This window comes from Perissodus microlepis, chromosome 9 (genome assembly GCF_051167445.1).
Source record: "Perissodus microlepis isolate ML-2025 ecotype Zambia chromosome 9, ASM5116744v1, whole genome shotgun sequence".
NCBI classification, from domain to species: Eukaryota; Metazoa; Chordata; class Actinopteri; order Cichliformes; family Cichlidae; genus Perissodus; species Perissodus microlepis.
In genome coordinates this window covers 6,617,844-6,637,896 of record NC_140469.1, presented here as the reverse complement: position 1 = coordinate 6,637,896, position 20,053 = coordinate 6,617,844, and the positions used below count along the sequence as shown (strand labels likewise).

The following is a 20,053-nucleotide window of genomic DNA, read 5'->3' as shown; positions in this document are numbered from 1 at the left end:
AGCTGACTCACAGCATGTCTGCAGTACAACCTTGGGTTAATCTCAGGGGGTATAGCTCAGGGGCAAAGCAGTTGACTGCAGATCAAGAGGTTCCCTAGTTTCAATCTGGGCACCCTCTCTTTTCGGGACAGGGTGGTGACATGAGTCACACTTCAAATGTCAACAGAGTTACAGCTGCCATGTGGGCAAGCTTGTACCTTCTTCAGCAGTTCAGATAAATAACCTTTTCCTTGCGACTAATAGAAGCGCCTCCATCTTGTCACCGTTTCAGATGTTTTAAAAAATGAGATACATGAAGGATGAGCGCAATCCCCACAAAACACTCACGGGTGTGGCTAGTTTTACATGTGATTTACAGTAGTTGCAGGCACAGCTGGTTCATTTCAATATCAAGCATAAAATCTAAGACATGCTTTTTTGGCATTAAATATCAGGGCTATTATTAATATTACATGTGGAAATGATAGTAAATCAATTTGAACACTCGATTTAAATTCTGTGCAAATAGATATTTTGTGTCTGGACAAAAGAACTCCCAGAAATATAAATGCAACAGGGTCAGTCTGTGGTTTGCACCTAAGTTTGGGATCTTATTTCAAAAGAATTGATCTGTCCGAAGATTCACGTTTGCTGTAAATGTTACAGACATGAAGCTTGTGCGTTTTGTTTCTCTTTACATATTTTCATTTGCATTTAGTTTTGGAGAAATATAATGTTGTTTTGATTCGGTTTTCTATTAACTTAATGAGAAAATGGTAATTAAGGTATCTTCTGTGCCTCTGCTGATTTGTTTTCTTCCCTTATACCCCGGCCTCGCCAGCTTTGTGCAGCTCCTAATAAGGAAACACGAGGAAAAAAAGCTCTGTTTCCAAGTGTTTGATGAGCTGAAAAAATACTAAGAACACTTAAATTGCACAATGATGAGAGTTCACTTTAGATGTGGCACTGAGATCATAGTGGACCACGGTCCTCTTGTTGGCGGTTCAAGTTCAAAGGACAGAATCTAAATTTGTCAAGAAATGAAAAAAAGTAAGCAAACTTTCATCTTGGCGTGATGTCTCAGTCACGGAGTGTGCCAACTACTTCAAAAGTTTCTCAAATGGAAATCCGTCTGCCCGGACAACTGTGAAAAAAGACACTCTGGCGAAAAAGTTCACGCTTCTCAGCGCACGATCACGACTTTAGAACTTCAACTGCTGTTGCAATTGCTCCAATGTTACTTGCATATTTCATCATTCTGAACACCTTACTGAGGGGTCAAAATGTCCCACTGCTGCGAGCACTTTAAACTCTGGACCTATAATGATACCTCTTTCCTGAGATGTAAAGCAATCTTATTTTTGCTCCGTATCAAATTTGGGCTAATTCCCTGTGAAATTCATCCCAGCGGTTTATGATGTAACAAGCTGTATAGAGTGACTAAAGTAAAGATTTATTGACATTTCAGCGCAACTCTACCTTAATGTTATAGCCACACTGTTACTTGCGTGCAATTCTTACAAAAGCCTCGATATTTTTGTGCGATAATATCTTTATTTGCGTTAGCAGTGAAACTAAAGGAAAGCCTGTGTAATGACTATGCCACCCGGTTGCTCAGTTACACGTGTTATTTGAGGGTAAAACAGTATCTACCCAGAAGAATTTGTGAAATCCTCATGTGCTTTTATAAACCCGTGTGACTGATCAGAGCGATGCTTTGCTAAAACATAGACTCTGCACATCACAATACCATCTGTTTCCAAGCATCTCATGTTCACTTTTCTAAAAAAGTATTAGAAGTTCTTCCTGTACTGCAGAGCACTGCTGAGTTTGTAAGAAGCTTTCTTGTTTTTTGTCTTGTTGTGCTCTGCTCTGCATTATGGAACGAGTTTTGACTTCACTGACTTCATATATGTTGTTATATGTGTGCTTCATTAAGATGAGCACATGTGCTCAGTGGCAGCTCCAATTAGGCAGTCTATCCATTGGACCTCATATTTACTCAGCCCCCATACCTTCTCGTCTCATCTCCCACAACAGATAACTTTTTTGTATTCCCAATAAAAGGAAAGGATCGTTAAAGGATCCAGAAATAGTTGGTGAGTCTGGTGGAAGTTTGTCATCTGTTCTGTAGAGAGCAGCTGGAGTGAGGGTGTTTTTTTTTTTTGTTTTTTTTTTTTGTTCAGAGCAGAGGAAGAAGATATTCTCACTGCTGAAAAGTTTGCGATATGGATTTTGTGTACGTGCTGTCTGGAAACTGCGGTGGAATGAGCTCCATGCTTTAAAGGCTGTCTGACCTGCCAGAAACTGAAATTCATTCACTCACTCATCAGCCTCCAATTTTGGCTCACACAGTGGCTGTGACAATTAAATTTGTGACAATTTAAGCTTGCTTAGAGATATGAAAAGAAAATCCTTTGTGCCATTAAAATGACACTGAAGAGACACAGTTGCTCACTGTGGAAATAAGGTGTAGAGTCTGATGTGCTATCATTAATGGTCTTGTCTCTGCTGTTGAAAAATGTCCCAGAAGTTAGCTAATATTCATGATGAGGTGCTCCGTGATTCTGCACACAGCACTGAGATGCAATAACAATGTTCCCATTGAAGCCAGCATAAGCATGCTATTCTCACCAGTAATGGGGCCAAAATAGTAAAGTATTACACATTAATGGTTACTTTTCTTAAAAGTAATGTAGTACATTGCTTAATTATTTGCTGAAGAAAGTGACTCGTGGCACTACTTGTTACTTTACTTTTTCCTTACTCCGTAAATAGTCCTAAAATGCAATGTAACATAATTACCAGTTAACCTTAATCGTAATCCTATAGTTCCACTCACCAACATAAATCTGTATCCAAATGAAGACATGCTTGCAATGTTTCTTTTAGTTTTTACAATATCAACACAAAACCGACAACGCGACATGGTCCAGTGTACCCATAGGTTTATCATCATTCTGGGTTCTTGGCTAGCTCTCTGTTAGCATGCTGTCTGTCTAGATGTTTTCAGATGTTGAGTTAGCAGCATAGCTTTGTTTCTGTCCTGAACACAGTTTGCATTTCATTATCCAAGCTTGTCCTTTCATGCAATAAAAGGACAAGCGTGCGCTTCTTAAAATCCTTAGACTGTTTTCCTTCTCTTGCACACTATTTGCTAATTCGCTAACTGTAGCGCTAATGTGAAGGAAAGGATTGTTTTTCTCTTTACAGCTGCTCGGCGTGCAGATAACTAAAGAACCTTTGTAATGCAAGTAATGACATAACTGTAACTGTAATTACTGAATTTCATTGTTTTATAGATGACAGTAAACAGAGTACCTTATAACAACTTGCTTTGGAATTAGCAAAGAGTGCATGTTTGCAAATGTTTAAGATCAGCCTAATATATTACTGCTATTACTTGTGCTTACAGGGAGAAAATGTTAGATTAGAAATCTTGCTGGTATGTGTTTGTGATATGAAGACAGACACATTAAAGCTCAAAGCCAGCCAAGTTTTCTTTGCAGCTACTCGTGGTGAATGCACTGTGCTAGCCAAAAGCCTCTTGAAGTGCACGCACCCTACAACGAGGAGCAGATTAATAAGACTGTTTAGCCGTGTAGCTTTTTAAAGCGAGCGAATCAGGTAATCTCCAACACTGAATTGACATCTCATAGGCAAGAAGCAGCTTTGATTAGCAAGTCTTTGTTTATTTCAGCAGCAGCTGCTTCTTTAATATTTCCTGTCAAAGTCCAAATTCGTTTGACCGACCATTCTGAATCCTAGAATCTCACGCAGGGTTGATAGCTTTGGTCATTTTGCTACTCCTGGCTCGTGACATTTTCAGAGCAGTGTTTTTAATCATGAGTGACTTAGCCACATATCAGCCTGAGTGAGATTTATGGCCCCTTCTCTTCAGGAGCCTGTTCTTGTGGACCAGCCATAATAGAGAAACACACAAAATGGTGTTTACACGGAAGGTGCTGCCGTGGTCCTGTTTCTGGGCTGTCTGAGGGCTGTTTGCTCTGTTGATTAGCAGCTCCCCAGAGGCCTCAGTGTGGAGGGGTCTCTGTGAGTCTAGTCTACACTGGGATAGAGATGAATCCCCGATCCCACTTTTTTTTTTCATGGCTTTTGCACTTTTTTTATTTTGGGAAAACAAATCCGACCTTATGAAATTAACAATCTTGTTTTCAGATTTAGTTTCGTCATAAAAATCTGTAGCAAAGCTGGCAAACTATCTCTTGTTTGGCATCAAGCTCGAGCTTGATCACCTGACCCTGAATAAAATCAACATGGCGTCACCATAAACATGACCTGTAAGTGTGTCATTTTGCGCATGCTTACCCTTCTGGAAAACAGGCATATGCAGTTGTTTTGTTGTTGTCGAGGGGTCCCATGTGTGAGTGGAGTCGACCTAAATGAGTCAGGTTTGATTTGGGGAGTGAACTCCACCCCTCCCCTCGTCTCTGAGATCTTCATTGTCTAGGGAAACGCCACACTCTCTCTCTTTCTCTCTAACACACACACACACACACACACACACACACGCACACACACAGAGTCTTTGGTGTTATTGTTGTTGAAGTGTCTAGGTGTCTGCTACTGGAGGCCTCATCTCTGAGGGCTCGAGGAAGGCTGGCATCCTCTTCTCATTCTCTCTAGTAAATTGTCTGTATTGTCTTTCTGTCAGGAGAGAAGAATCAGTCTCAGTCTCTCTCTATTTCTTGTTCAGAATGGAAAAACTGGATGGTTGACTCTGCAGCCCTGTAGGGAATACGGCTCTCCCCTGCCTCAGTATTCGTGCTCAGGCAGGGTGATTAGACATCATGCCAAACTCTAAAACTAATATGATTGACATATGAAGTTTTTCACCGAGCGCAAGAACTTTCTGGGTATGTGATAACATCCTTATTAAACAGCAAAGTAATCGACTTGATCAAATCATGGCCTGCGCTCAGTGCCAGCGCAGATAAAAAAGATGGAAATGATCACTGTAGAGTAATCGGGCACACGCTTGAACTCTTAACTTAAGATAACATGAATACACAGAAATGGCACGGCTAGAACAGTGGAATATTTTTCCTGTAAAAGCAACTCAGTCAAGTGAAATGGTATTTTAGGCTAGTTGGAAGAATGTGCCATTCAAAGAGCTTTAGAAGTAGAAAAAGAAGGACAGTGTTATAATGCTCTGCAAAGATGACCTTTTGTGCATTAAACATTAGGTAGATGTTGAATGGTAGTAAGCACACATTTGACATCACATTATAGTCTGCATCCAACTATCATGTCATATTTGATCTTTATCCTTCAAGTGCGTGTCCTCTACCAGAGGCCTCGGAGTTTGAGGGTCCTCTGCAGTATCTTAGCTGTTCCCAGGACTGTGCTCTTCTAGACAGAGATCTCAGATGTTGTTCCTGGGATCTGCTGGAGCCACTCGCCTAGCTTGGGAGTCACTGCACCTAGTGCTCTGATTACCACTGGGATCACAGTTACCTTCACCCTACACATCTCGAGTTCTTCTGTGAGCCCTTCATACTTCTCAAGCTTCTCCTGTCCCTTCTTCCTGATTTTGCTGTCACTATGGACGTCTTCCTCTGCTTGTCCACCATTACTATGTCTGACTCGTTAGCCGTCACCATTTTGTCCGCCTGGAAGTCCCACAGGATGTTAGCTCGGTCATTCTTGACCACCCTAGGGGGCGTCTCCCATTTTGACCTCGGGACAGATATTTCTGTATTCTATGCCAGCCACTTAGTTATGGCGCTCCATGTATACCCTGCCTGCTAGCATCTTGCACCCTGCTGTTATGTGCTGGATTGTCTCGGAGCATAAACATACTTGTGCTTAAAACTGTGTAGACTTAAAACACAGTGTGCAGTCAACAGAGCAATTAGCATTAAAGCCAAAAAAGGGGGTTTGTTTTCATAAATGCCATTTAGCATCTAAGTATTTTTCCGCCCATCCATCTAGTGGATTACATCTTCTGCTCTTTGTAAAGGTCAGCAGTTGATGTTTATTCAGAGTTTGTCTCGTCTCACTCTCTGGCGTTACATCAGATTAGTTTGCCAAACATTTCACAGACGCGCACTTGAGTGGTACTCTCGACCTTGTTTGGCCTTGGGTCGTCCAGCGTCCTATTTAAGTCTAATGTATACTTCATCCCCTCTGCCACAGTCGTGGTTCCCACCACTCAGAACTGTCTTTCTCCTCCCCCCAAAAAAGAAACCTTTTGTCCGTCTGCACATGATTCAGGTCAGGGTGTTTTCAGTGGAAAACTCCCCTCACTGCACACAGGGGACATCAATATGTAGTTGGTGGTTGCAGAGAGAGGGTGAAAATGGCTCAGTGCTATAATTTATTCAGACATTGAACTGGCCCAGGCTTGAAGTATTCAAAGTAGGCTACGAAAAAAAAAAAAAGCTTTTAGACATTTCATGAAGCCATGGTCGCTTGACATTTATATTTAAATCAGCCTGAAGTAAAAGCAAAGAGTCAAGAGTACGGCACAGCTACAGGTCCACGGGACAAAAAATACCAAAATACCAAATTCACCCTGCACATAGTCTTCATCCCTGGTTTGCCAGAAGTGTCTGCATGCTTACAGTGGGCACACATTTCGATTTAAATAATAGTAAGGGCCTGACTTCATTTATTCCGTAACCTCTAGCCCACATCTTACAGCATCGCATTTCATCTTCTGTAATGTGTGCTACGCTGCAGAGTTTATGATGTCATTTAAAAATACTTTTTTTAAGTGCACCTGCTTTTCCTAAAACCACCTCAAATATTCAGGTTAAAGGATGAATCTGCTTCAAAGCAAATTGCTGTCACACTGGTCAACACTTGAAAAGTTGTGAGTTTCAGCTCTGAACACTTGCAGTTTTGAGCCTTGTGACCGTTCCCTGCAGTGGCACAGCAACAGGAGAACACACTTCAGCTTGATGCTTTCAGGTGGCAATGAAATCACTAATATTAGATTAAACAGTCTAGACTCTCAGCACTTCCAAATATTGACCCTTTAGGGCTTTGGTGTTTAAAGGAGGAATATACTGTAACTTACTCGTCTTTTGTGGGTATAAACAGTATAAAAGTAATTTATTTAGAAGAATTTGATTCTGTTTTTTAACCCATGTTGGGTAAATGGTGATTATGAGTAACAGAAGAATACAAGCACAGAAACAGCCTATCCTCCTCACCGTGTCCTTTCTGTAACCTTATCAGTATGCTGAAGCTCTAGCTCCATTACCTTGAATTGGCAGCCAGTCAGGAGGGAAGGGCTTCTTCCTGCTTCCCAGGTATTGTGAGGACTCTTTACTTCATGCCATTTCGGTGATTGCAAACTTCCACAGCTAATACATTAGAGCTGACCCCCATTTCTTTTTGCAACTAAGCTGGAAGTACATTTATTTGCTGTGTTATTACAGAAGAAAAAGTACTGCTGCTGGTTTATGTTGTTTATGTCCAGCGTGACTGGTGACTAAGTAGAAAAGTGTGTAGCGATGTAGTGAACTGAGCTGATGAGTTTAGGGACGTTTTAAAGAGGTCATCTCTTACAAAAACATAGAAACTGTCATTCTATGGTTTGAAAGTCAAAACTCAAGGACAAAGGGGAAGACAGGACAACGCACACACCCACACACAGAGGGGTTGATGGGTGACTGGGCACAGGTGGGAGGGAAACAGGTAAAGCTAATATTGCCAATGTTGATAAAGCAGGTAGTCATGAAAGGAAGGAAATGAATGACAACCAGGAAGTAAAAACAAAACAAGACAAAGAAAAGTAAAATAGGGCGTTAAAAAAAAAGAGACATGAAAACGAACACTAAACTTGATGACAGAGACGTGGGGTCAAAGATAACAGAAGAAACTAAAAGCACAATGAAACAGCAATGACAAAACAGATACATACAGATACACACCGGGTGTGTCGAACACGGCTCACTGGATTGCTTTGAAAAATGAGGAGGGGGGCGTGGATTTTGAACTTTTAAATGTAAGTTTTACAACTTGTCCTACTGACAAAGATCATAGCTATTCATACCACTCTGATGTAAGTTATTAATAAATAGTTAAATGACATAAATATTTTTTTTCATTATCTGCAGAAGAAATTTCTGTTTATTTCTTACAGTTTTAGCTCAAAGGGTCGTGCTGACAGATTTCTTTCATGAACTACAGCAGCTTGATGCATGCTCAGTCAGTGGGCTTTGATCAGTGGTTGTTGGTCAATGGTCATGAGAATTTGCATATTAATGATCAGTGAACTCCCAGCACATGTTCCTTCAGTGGTGCTAGTGTAAGTCATTATGGAAACCTGCAGTCAGCTGAGAGTGAAGACCTCACTTGGATGAGTCACTTGTCTGAAAACGCTACGTCGAGATGAACAGAATCAACTTTTGGGGAACTACAGCAGCATTTCTTCATCCTGTAACAAAACTGACATGTACTGTTAAAACACTCCTGATCTACAGACTGGCTCCTCCAGTCTGTGTGCCAAACATCTTTGGGCAAGAGATTAACCCCAAGTTGCTCTCAGATGCCTCCCTTGGAGTATGAATGAGCATGAATGTTAGATAGACAGCACTTATCTCAAAAAAGCATAGAAAAGTGAGAATGGGTGTAAATGGGTGAATGAGGGAAGTTGTATTAAGCACTTAGAGTGCTCAGGTGTAGTAGAAAACCACTATATAAGAACCAGTCTATAAATTACACTTCTTTTCTAATATTAGGATATAAAATGATGTAAAGAAAGTTAGAAATCCCTGCTTTATACTAACCTGTGGCCATTATACAGTTATATTATTTATTATTTCTACAATGAACATTCTCAAATGTACTACTAACCTCAAGACTATTTTGCTGTTTTCCATTAGAGTTAGTATTTCTATCCACATAGTTTATATAAATGAATATATTTCTCCTCCAAACAAGGTGAAAGGTAAATAAAGGATGATATGGCAAGAGATAATTGCCCCTGGAGAGCCCTACGTCTCTATGCTAAACTGTGGTGTGTGTACATCACTATGACCCTTTGCCCTGACCATAATCCCTCACTGCAGGGGCTGGATTAGGGCCTCGTTTTATTAGCCAGGCTCACCATCCCCCTCCCCTCCCGAGTGGTTTTGTTCCCGCTTCAGTGTGGATCGATTGCTGGCTCGGTCTGAAGTGGCAGTGCTAGTTATTAAACGTGGGATAACCAAACCCTTCGGACTGCTGGGATAATCCCATCACAAATTAAGTAGAGGGAAATTGGTCAGGGAGAGCCGGGACTGGAGAGAATCTTCATATTGTGACCTTTGTAACACAAACGAGCACAAACTCCTTTATTTGTTAGAAGCTGATCCGTAAGGATTTTGACCCACGGTGGATCAACACCTTAGCAAGCTGTCGCTAAACTGAAACTAAAGTTTTGACAATTGACTGAAACTGTAAAAGAGCCAGAGTATTATTACTTAGTGTGTAAGAATCGATCCAAAAGAGAGCCATGTGTTGTGATTTTTATACCCTTAATGCTTGAATGTTGAAGGGCCTGCAAACATCCATCTATCAACTGAGCCTTGAGGTATTATGGGAAATATAACAAGGCTTTTAATCCATACCAAGTGTCTTGTGCAAACCCCAACTACACACAAATCTATGAAAACATAGAAAAGGTTCCCTTTAAAAGAAATACAAATATTTAATATGAATACTTTGAGAATTTTAATATGCTTTCTAACCCATTCCTGTGCCCTTTCTCTGTCTTTCTTTCTTTTTTATAGTTTTGTTGTGTGCAGCTTGCGTGCTATCTCAAAGTCATCATGTGGAATAATACTGGATGTTAATTACCCCTGCTGTCTGAAGTGAATATCATTAGAGCTTGAACTGGAAATGAACCAGCCATTACTGAAAGGGGCAAAAGTTTATTAAATGCCATTAGTAGGTCTTCAACCTAATTTAAAAGCGAACACACAATGACTGGCTGGCTGCTGTGATTTCCAGGCTGCTCTGACGTAGCCTCGGGCAGTGGGCAAAAAAAAAAATGAAACACATTTGAAACAAAGGAATAATAGTACAAGCTGCCGGTGAGGGATTTTTTCCCTCTTATTTGGGGTGGAGGTTTTTGTATCAGAGTTATGGTTTAGCAGTGAGTGAGAAAGTAGGTTTTATAAGTTACCTGTTTCTGCAGAAGAACTCGAGTTGCACCGATGATTTCCTCATGAGAAATGGCGCTTTATAAAGTTGAGTTACTCACCCAAAAAAAAAAAAAAAAAAAAAAGCAGTTTGAAAACCCTGTCATCATCTCTACTTTCTTGCTGCTGAGAAAGTTCCTGGAAGTTTCCAGATGTCATCATAAATTTATTTGCATACGAAGCCTTTCTACCGGAGTTACCGCACTCAGAGACAAAGGAGGAGGGAGAGAACTTTTGTAATGAAATCTCACCGAAAACTTGGCAACAATAAGAGTTTTTTGTAACACAAAAATGTAATTTTTTTGCAGCACTTTACGTTTACATTACCCTGAATTGACAATACACTGCTGTAATGTCAGTAAGTCCTGACTATGGATTGGGAATCTGTGTCTATGTCATAATTATTCATTTCACCAAGTGTGGGAAAAACAAGACCGATCTTTGGATCGAGGACCTTATTGGGCGACAGCTAAAGATGTAATGTGTGCTTTTGTCTTCAAGGTCAGTGGTTACTAACAGCGATGACAAATTTGACTTTATGAAATGATCATAAATTATGAGGTGCTAAGAGATCTAATATTGACGTAATCCCCAGAACACTAAAAAGGACAAGCTTGTCTTTTTAGCACCTAATGGCAGCACTCACGACGAGAATAACACTAGACTAAGCTCCACTTCTTAGACCACATCATCTCTAGAAAAGACTTAGAGAGAGAACAACAGTTCGGGGCCTCTGAGCCCTGATTATAATATTGAGACCACGGATTTATCAGGTAGGGGAGGATTAAATGAAAGCAGTTGGCGCCAAGTAAACACTAAGTAGAGGGGATGCTTTATCAGGATATTAGCACAAGTTCAAGTAAGTGAGATAGTACAAAGGATGTGAGTGAATGAAGATGAACTGGGATGCCTTAATAAAGCAGAGGTGTTTAGTTAGTGTACTAGGTGCAGAAACACATGCTTATTTCACTGTTATTTGCAGGATTCAGTCACTATTTCTGCCACGACACAGGTGGTCACAAGAAACACTTACAGTTGTTCTTGAATCTCCTTAGTCTTGTCACGGTGTTAAATACAGACGAGTTGGCGCACAGCGTAATCCATGATTAGAATGCGTCGCTCCCACCACTAAGACGTGTCTCGGTTGTATCAGATGGAAGCTTAACACTGGCATATGCTCAGTGCAATGATCTGTCTATGGATGACAGGTGGTTACCCAACTATTTGCATAATTATGGGTGTAACACACAGGCTGCTAGGACGTCATAAACAAATCCATATGGCCTTTTGGGAAAATCCAGATGATTTACACCACAACTAACGGATATACTCACCGTCTTGACTTTGTAGCAGACATCGGTGGGATTTCTCACTGAATGTTTTAACCGGAGTGTGAAATATGGAGCAACTTCATCCCCTCTACTTGTTTTGGCAGCTCTAATCAAATGTGGGAACTTTATACCAAGTTTTCATGACAGATCGGTTAATGTGGCAGCTGAAACATGGGCCAGTGTTTCCTGTGTAGTTTTCTGTTAGACGTTTGATGGAAAGAATAAATGTTGGCTCTGAGACTCAATTTCAGTCCCCTGGAAACTTCCTAGAATCAACTTCAGTTGGGTAGCACAGTGTGTAAGAATGACCTTTATCGCAATAGTCAGATCATGATATATGAGCAAGTTTCCTGCAATTATTATTGTACTTGTTATTTTAGAGTGGTTCGACCAAGCAAGGGGTTAGATAATCACATCTAATTTTTTTTCTCACATGTACTTTTATATATATATATATATATATATATATATATATATATATATATTTTTTTTTTATCGCTGTCTGGGTAATTTCCCCAGCCAAAAGTGTGTGTATAATATATCTACAGTAATGTATTTCAGCACAGATGGAATCAAGCCAAGCTAAACTTTCCATCGTGGAGTTGCGCAGTGTTGTTTTGGGCTTAACAGACCTTTTATAAAAACACGAGTACTTGTAATCACCACTTCCCATGTCTCAGCTGACATTTCATGGAGTGCTGTTAAGGAGGTATAGCAGGGGATGTAGCAGCACCACCCAAAAATGGGCAACTTTTTGACGACCAAGGTGAAAAGCGAGCCGCTTAATAAATCGATAAAGCGGCAAGTGGTTTGATTTTGCTATAATTCCTTTTCCTTTTCTTTGTCTTTTGTAATCCCCTCCACAGACATGTCTCTCAATGTCCGTCGCAGTAGTGATCCCGCACTGGCTGGCTTTCCTCCAGGCGAGGCCCCGGTTGCTCCAGAAGAACCGTCCAGAAAAAATCCAGCTCGCTGGTCCACAACCCCTGGTTTCCAGAAGCCCAACCATAAACGAAACCCCAGCAATGAAACAGGGAGCCTTGAACAAAAGGTAACTACACCTCCTGTGGTAATGTAGCTGATAAACTGTGCATGAATGCCTCAATGATACCTGGTATGATTCACCATTAAGTCGTTAAGATCATTTATTGGAATCTAAATGGTGTCAAAATGCAATAGATCAATAAAGTCTATTTTTTAAACCACTGTGAACTATTACATACTTATTCCAGCAGCACCTTGCCCAGAAGATAGAGCTGCTGATGTACGGGTGCTGCATCAATTATAATGCCTGAGATATGTGCTCTGAAATCTTCCCAACCTCCAGTCTCTGTTTTCAACTTACTCCTTTCTTCCCTCATTTTCATTCCTTGCCTCCTCTGCACCCCAAATCAAAGAAATAAGTGTTAGATATGAAAGTTGTGCTGCCCTGCTTGCAGATATCCAGCAGTGGCATAGATAGTGTTTATCTGAAACTAGTTCCATCTGATAACACCCCCTTCTTGTCATCCAAATAGATTAGCGGAGATTCTTAAACACATTCCCTTTATTACAAATTCACCTTCTTGGTGCTTTTAAGCCTCTGATTATTAGTCAGAAAAAAATAAAATAAAATGAAACACACCTCAGGTACTCCGGTGCATCCTCCCTGCTGCTTCTGAAAGTAAAAGAAAGCCAATTAACTTCTCACAATGGCTGCTGTGCTGACAGCCCTTTACTTCTCACTGAGGGAGAGGTATGTTCCCATCAAACGGGGATGTTACAAATGGGGAAATTATTGAATGTTCGAAATGTGAAACATCAGCTCTGCGTGTGATTAGCGTGTCTGGGAAAAGGGGCTGATAGAGACACTTTAGTTGTCACGGCCCACAGAATGTAAAAGCAAGAGTGTGGGCTGAAATCAGAGCTCTCATTTTGTTAGTGGGAATTCTGTTCTGAACTACTGAACTGAGCAACTATGTATGTTTGTGTGCTTGTACTGAATATAAAAATGGGAAAGCAGAGGATCAGGAGTGTTGAAATATGACTTTGAATTTCATTGACTGTATATGGATTGCATGTCTTTAGCCCTTCTGTTACGTCCTACCATGCATAGAGGATTCCACATCCACAACGATGTTTGTAAGTTGTGGATCGTGGATAAATATTATTATGTTGATGTAATAAGAGGATTCCAGATTATGCACACCGCCACACACTAAACAGACGGATACGGTAGTTTACAAAATAGAAGTTTCTATTAGTTTACTTTAGTCATACATAAAACAATGGTTTAACCCTTTATAGGGCTCTCATTAAAATACGTAGACATTAAAAATTTCAACCCTGGCGTGTTATTGGGGGATATTTCAGGACTTTTTCACATGTGTGATTTTTTTAAAAAAGTTCATTTTACAGTGCAAATCAAGATTCCTTTCCTGTTTATGGTATTTACCAAAAAAGAAAAAAATACCTGTATATAAGAATATGTTTATAAAGCCATGTTTTTTATGAACATTGTTTTTTTTATTCACACTGGCAATTTTCGTAAATATAACACACATATCGAATAATTACTGAATAAATTTTAGTAATAAGTAATAAGTAATAAGATGTACTGTAAAAATAATCACCAGTTATATACCATTAACTGATATAATAGAAAACTGCAATAAGGTCATGAAACAAACCAAACTACACACTCAGTTTTGATGTTATGACCACAAGTATGAGTGTAATGTAGGGGTAAAAAAAATTAAAAGTTTGAAATGCAACAGACTGTGACTGACTGGTCAGATACAATAATATCACTATCTGTCACATAACCTGATCTTTTGTGATTGGCTGGGAGAAATTCCTCATAGTTAGTCGTGGGGAGGACAATTGTTTTGTCCATTGAAGTTACCAAATATGGCTTCTTGTCCAATAAAAGGTTAAGACGATTCCTGTAAAAAACTCTCCTGGCAAAGCAACATTTTACATGGCGAGTTCAAAGTTATTATGACCAAGCCACTATAAATCAATAATTCCCTTAATAATGTTTAGCTGCCCAACTTGTAATGTTCAAGTGTCCCATTTAGTTCTTGACTCCCATCTGCAGCAGTTCAAATGTTATCTGAATGTAGTGCATTTTAAGACACCATCCTGCCACAGACGCTTGAAATGGCATGGTATGAAAAGTGACGAGCTAACAGCAGGATGCTGTCATTTTTATTCAGCTGACAGAACCAGACTTTTTTCAACTACAAAGGGAGTCTTAGGCCTTGTAACCCTTAATCTCTTTCTTGCACATACTGCCATATATTCATTTCAAGTCTGTTTTTATGAAATTAACAGCATATGTTGTAAGAATGTGTTAGTCAGCATGTGTAGTATTTATTCTCTTCACTGTCTAGGATCATTTCCTTTTACAGACTAAAGCCAGCCGCATGTTCAATTCCCCAACTAGTCTGAATACGGCTCAGTCAGACTCAGTTTTTCTGCTAAATCTCAACAATAAAAGTCAGTGAGAGTACTCAGTCATCGGCTAGCACTGTAAACTCATCACATCTGCCAATGACTTTACAATACTTGGTATTTAGGGTTATCTGCATTTAGCAAAGTCATCCATAGGGCTTAGACAGTCAGTATGAGCCTCTCTGGTATCTGGCTTTCTCTACATTTTATGATCTGATGTGTCGTAAAACTCTGTGGAGGGGGGTCCTTTGTCGTGCCGTGTCTGAGGCTGCGATGGCTATCAGGGCTGTCTCTATACAGAGGCCAGTTGTGCAGCTCAGTTTTATAATTCTGTTATGCCTTCATCAGGCCCCTTGCATGCCAAACACTGCTGGCTCCCCCTCTCATTCTTTTAAGCTCCTTTATTTTTGCGTTGTTTTGATATATTTGCTATTTTGTGATTTGCTAAGCAACTATTTGGGGGGTTTTTGAGCTCTGTTCTTCATTTTGACTGACTTTCATTCCTTCTCTTGTTCTGAAACAACTCTTTTTTCCTGCTATAGTTAGTCTCTGTGTTCTCTTTCAACTGTGATGTCTCATTAAAAATCCCCAAAATGGTTTTTTTTTCGCTCTTACTCTTTATATGCTGTTTTTGTGATTAATCAGACCATATATGGTTGCTTTTGGTGAATCACTTGGCTTTGATTTTAATTATTGATTTGCTTTCTCTTCTATTCAAAAAAACCCTTCACTCTTGACCTTCAGCTGCTGAGATTCCTAAGCCAAGGCTAGCAAGTGTGGAATATTATCTTTTGTGCCTGGGTGTGTTTTTTTGCTTGTGGCCAGTGTAATATTTTATGCTCAAGTATGCTGATGTATGACATCACCTTGGCAGGAGCTTTGTGAAGTTGTTTTGGGTTTTTTTGTAATGATAAATCCTAGTTGGAGCTGTCTTGTTATTAAAAAGGTCCTAAAGCAGCTCAGGTGTGGCTGTAATGAAATATCAGGAGTAAGGGTTGAGTGAGAGTTAACTGAACCACAAAGATGGTTCAGTCTTCTTTTTTTTTGAAAGAGTATTTATACGAGTGCATTAAAGACGTCTTCTGATAGCAGGACCACAGTGGTGTACAATTTTTAATGTCTCTGCCTTTTCCTCTTTCTTTGCAGGGCAGAGGAGCCCATGCCTACCGTAGTCTTCCTCGTGATGCGAGTGGCTGGTCCACTCAGTTCCAAAGAGAGATGACTCGATCTTCTCTTAGTGCCAACCATCCAATGGTAGATCGATGGCTCGATCGACAAGAACAGGTTTGTTGGTGGACAATTAAGGAAATTGGAGACTCTATGGTTTATTTGTGGTTTGCAGATAAACAACTTTATTGCTTGACCAGTTCATAGCAGCTTGTATTTTTCACCACAGCCACCACTGGTTGGTCTAAAATAAAACAAAACAAGTTGGTTCACTTGGTGATGTGTTGATACAAAAGTAACCTGGCTTGGTACAAGAGGATCTGCAGATTCAGATATTTGGTGTATGTGCTTAGCAATCAGTGGTGTTGAGCTAAAATGTCAATATCTGTACTTGAATATTGCTTAGAGGCAATGACTTGGAAGGGTTTTTGAACTTTGGATAGTGGGCTCTCTTGCTGTAAATTGATGTAAATTGATCAATGGATACAAAATGCGTTGGTCTTGAAATTAAGGGGGCATACACTTGTTCTATATAGTACAAGCCTTTGGGTTTTTCAAAATGGAATTTGTTAAGGTTCAGTTACACTTCAGTAAAAATAAGACAGTGACCTCCTTGCAACTAAAAAACAAACAAACAGCGTTTGAACTGTGATTGCAATTAATTTTCTCATATAAATATACCTGTTGGGAGGCAACCGGGCTCCAAGGAGCCACGGTCCAGCTCAGTCTGACTGCAATCATCCTCGTACAAATTGTCAAAATGTCAGGGCTCTGTGTGCAGGCGGATGGAGAGGAGGATCCAAATGCGAGACTCGGACACTGAATACAACTCAAAACCTCAGTTTTATTGCTGGCATGAAGACAAAACATGAAGTGAACACTGAATACTGAGAACAGAAACACACAGGCATAATCTGATGGTACGACGCGACACTGAGCACAGGAAAACACAGGGCTAATATACACAGGGTGGTAATCAGGGAATGGGCAACAGGAGGGAGACACAGCTGGGAGAAATTGGACTAACGAGACAGGGGAGCAGTAGAACTGAACACAATCACATGAGACACAGACCTTCACAATAAAACAGGAAACAAGAAACCACTAAACAAAGACGCAGACAGAATATAACATATGCAACTCAAACAATACATGAAACAACAAATCCTTAAACACGGATAAACAGAAACATGGAACTCTAATAATAATAATCATCATAGCATCAGAGAAACAAAACAATCATTCAAAAATAAACCAAAACATAAGAACTCAAAATGCTGGGTCGAACCTGACCCAGAACCGTGACACAAAGATTTACAAATAAATGCCATCTTACGTATAGACCCAAACAGGTTGGCAATGTATTGCAATCAAACTCTGAGTCTGTGCTGATGACCACAACTTGTCTGCGACACATCCATTTGCAATAGAGGACTTGACTCAATCGGTTGCTAGCTATTCTAACTATATTTCTATTTAGAAGCAAGTGTGTGTCAGAAAAGATTCTGAATTTCTGCTTTAGATCTGTGAATTTTGTGGAACTAGACTGCAATATATCTCCAACAGAGAGCAACAAATTTGTAATTTTCACAGATTTATCACAACTAATGACTGTATTATCACCAACAGATTGCATGAAATTGCCCCGATTTAGTCACAAACTGATAGCAGACAAACTCATTTCACTGTTTCATCTCTGTCTTGACTCACCAGAGTCATACTATCTTTCTTTTAGTTCTTGCGTATGAACAAAATTCTACTGTAGAAACGTATACAGATAGAAATGGAAACTCCTCACCAATTTCTTTGAGGCTGCACTTGTTTGAAGTGCTGGCTCTGGCTGCTGGCCTGGGGTCAGCATACGCCCAGCTTTAACGTCACTGGGTTGTTGGCTAGCTTTTGGCTAACTGCCCATCATGTAGATAACTGACAAACCTTTTGTAATGCCAGTAACAAAGTAGCTGTGACATAATTTTGTATCGTAATGTGTTACATTACTGTGTTACAGAAAACTGTAATGTAATTACAGTAATGTGGGGATTTGTTTTGAGGAGAGGAGAAGTTGAGGCTGTGTATCTCTGTAAAAAGGTAGCGGTACTCTAGTTTTCATGTCCACATTGAAATCCCGTTGCTCTAATTATACAGCAGATTATACACTAGTTATATATCCTATTAAGTAGGAGTATTATTTAATAATACTATTTTGCTGATGCATGATTTGGCATCAACTACACAGCATTTCTTGATCATAGTTTACTCCTGTGTTTTCACAGTATGCATGATTCGTTATATCTGACCACAGTGTAATGTCAGTCACAGCTGTGACTGATAACAGAGTTATTACAGTGACAGCGACTGCTCACTGCCCAATCCAATTTAGAACCAGGTCAATGACTGACATCAGACTTCTGTCCAATACTTTTTCATGAAGTAACAGTGTACAATGTAAGTCCTTGCAGGCTTGTCTCCTCGCCTCACACCCTCTTCGCTCTGTCGGCACTTTGTGATTGACTCACCCTGTGACTGGTCCCTCAACTCCTCAGTCTGTCAGAGGCGAAAAAATATTCTCTCTTTAAAAGTTATTAAAAGTGACAGAGTCTCTCTGCAGGGAGGGTGGAAATGACCTTGGGAAGTGTCGAACACGCTGAGCTTGATGTGAAGAGGATTTCTCCCAGTTTGTCTGCCGGTCTGTACCTCAACTACCTGCTTTGATTCATGCAGATGGTGTTTAATCGGCCCATTAAAGAATAAAAAAAGAGCCGAGAAAGGGTGAGGAAAAAAGAGTGAGATGCTTGAATGGCTTCCTTCTTTCTCTATAGTCTCATTATGGTTGTGTTTGGAATTCTTTCTCTTACTAAACATTATGAGCACCTATTGAAAGCAGTGATGCTACAATCAAGCTATTGTAAAAATAGCTGAAGTTGAAAACATACTGTTTACCAAGAGGGCACGTATACATGCAAACAGCTCAAGAACAGGATTTTGTTCAAAATATGAAGCCTCCTAAATCCAAGATAAAGGTTTCAAGTTAATAGTTATCAACCAAGTATAGTGTAAACATAAAAAAAGAGATTATTATTTAAGAACATGAGCTATACTGGTGGAATCGTGTAAATATTTCATGATTAATGGCAGGAGCGCCACGACACCCTCACCGTGGCTAATCCTCAGTGCCACCTGAGTGTTTATAATCTGACAGCCGTGCAACTAAGTTGAGTCACAAAGCGCAAATCCTCTCATTAGGGGTGACACAGTATAAGTTTCAAAGTCGCACCTTGTAGCCCAGTTGTTCCTTCCCTGCACTCGCTGTATCACAGTCTCGATCGCTGCCTTCCCTCCCACACGTTACGGTTCAATATTTTGTCTTCTTTGTGCGACGGGCGAGCAAAACAGCAGCAGAATTAGATCGCGAGATAAAAATACACAGCGTGGGTTAATTAAAAAGAACTGTGATCAGTGCTAAAGCGTCGGCAGCGATAATGAGTGTACACACGCACACGCACATAAAAACACACAAACACGTACAGATATGCCAAGGTTTTTTGGTAAAAACACACCAATTAGCTGTTGTTTATCGTGGATTATTTATCTGCTGTGTTTTTATCATTCTACTTTATGAGTTAAGATAAAAGTAAAACAAAGAAACCAAAGAGCGGGCGTCATCCTCATTTCTTTCTTTTCACTGGAACAAAATACACACACGCAACTACTTTGTGTATTTATATGTGCATAGGTGTTCTAGCAGCGTCATTTCTTAACTTCATACAATAGCTTCAATTTGAAGTACTTATATTTTAGTTGCATGGTCGATGTGTGTGAAGCAGCTCTGAAATATCCTGCCTTAACTTGGCATGCTCTGGATAGTGCGTTCGCTTCACCATTCATATTTAAGCAAGCCTTCCCAGTTCATGCTATAAATTAAAAATGTAAAGTCAGGCTGAATAAAATAACACATTGACTCCTGTGCTTAAAATGCCAAGGAGG

At 40.0% G+C, this 20,053-nt stretch overlaps 1 protein-coding gene across 1 annotated transcript in view; it reads left to right on the top strand.

The window, feature by feature from the left end:
- The window catches only part of LOC146379933 (partitioning defective 3 homolog), a 354,176-nt gene that overhangs the window by 125,863 nt on the left and 208,260 nt on the right, over positions 1–20,053 (top strand). The window contains exons 4-5 of the mRNA XM_084938841.1: positions 12,334–12,518; positions 16,049–16,186. Of these exons, the coding sequence (XP_084794967.1) occupies positions 12,334–12,518; positions 16,049–16,186 (323 nt within the window). The remainder of the gene's footprint in view (positions 1–12,333; positions 12,519–16,048; positions 16,187–20,053) is intronic.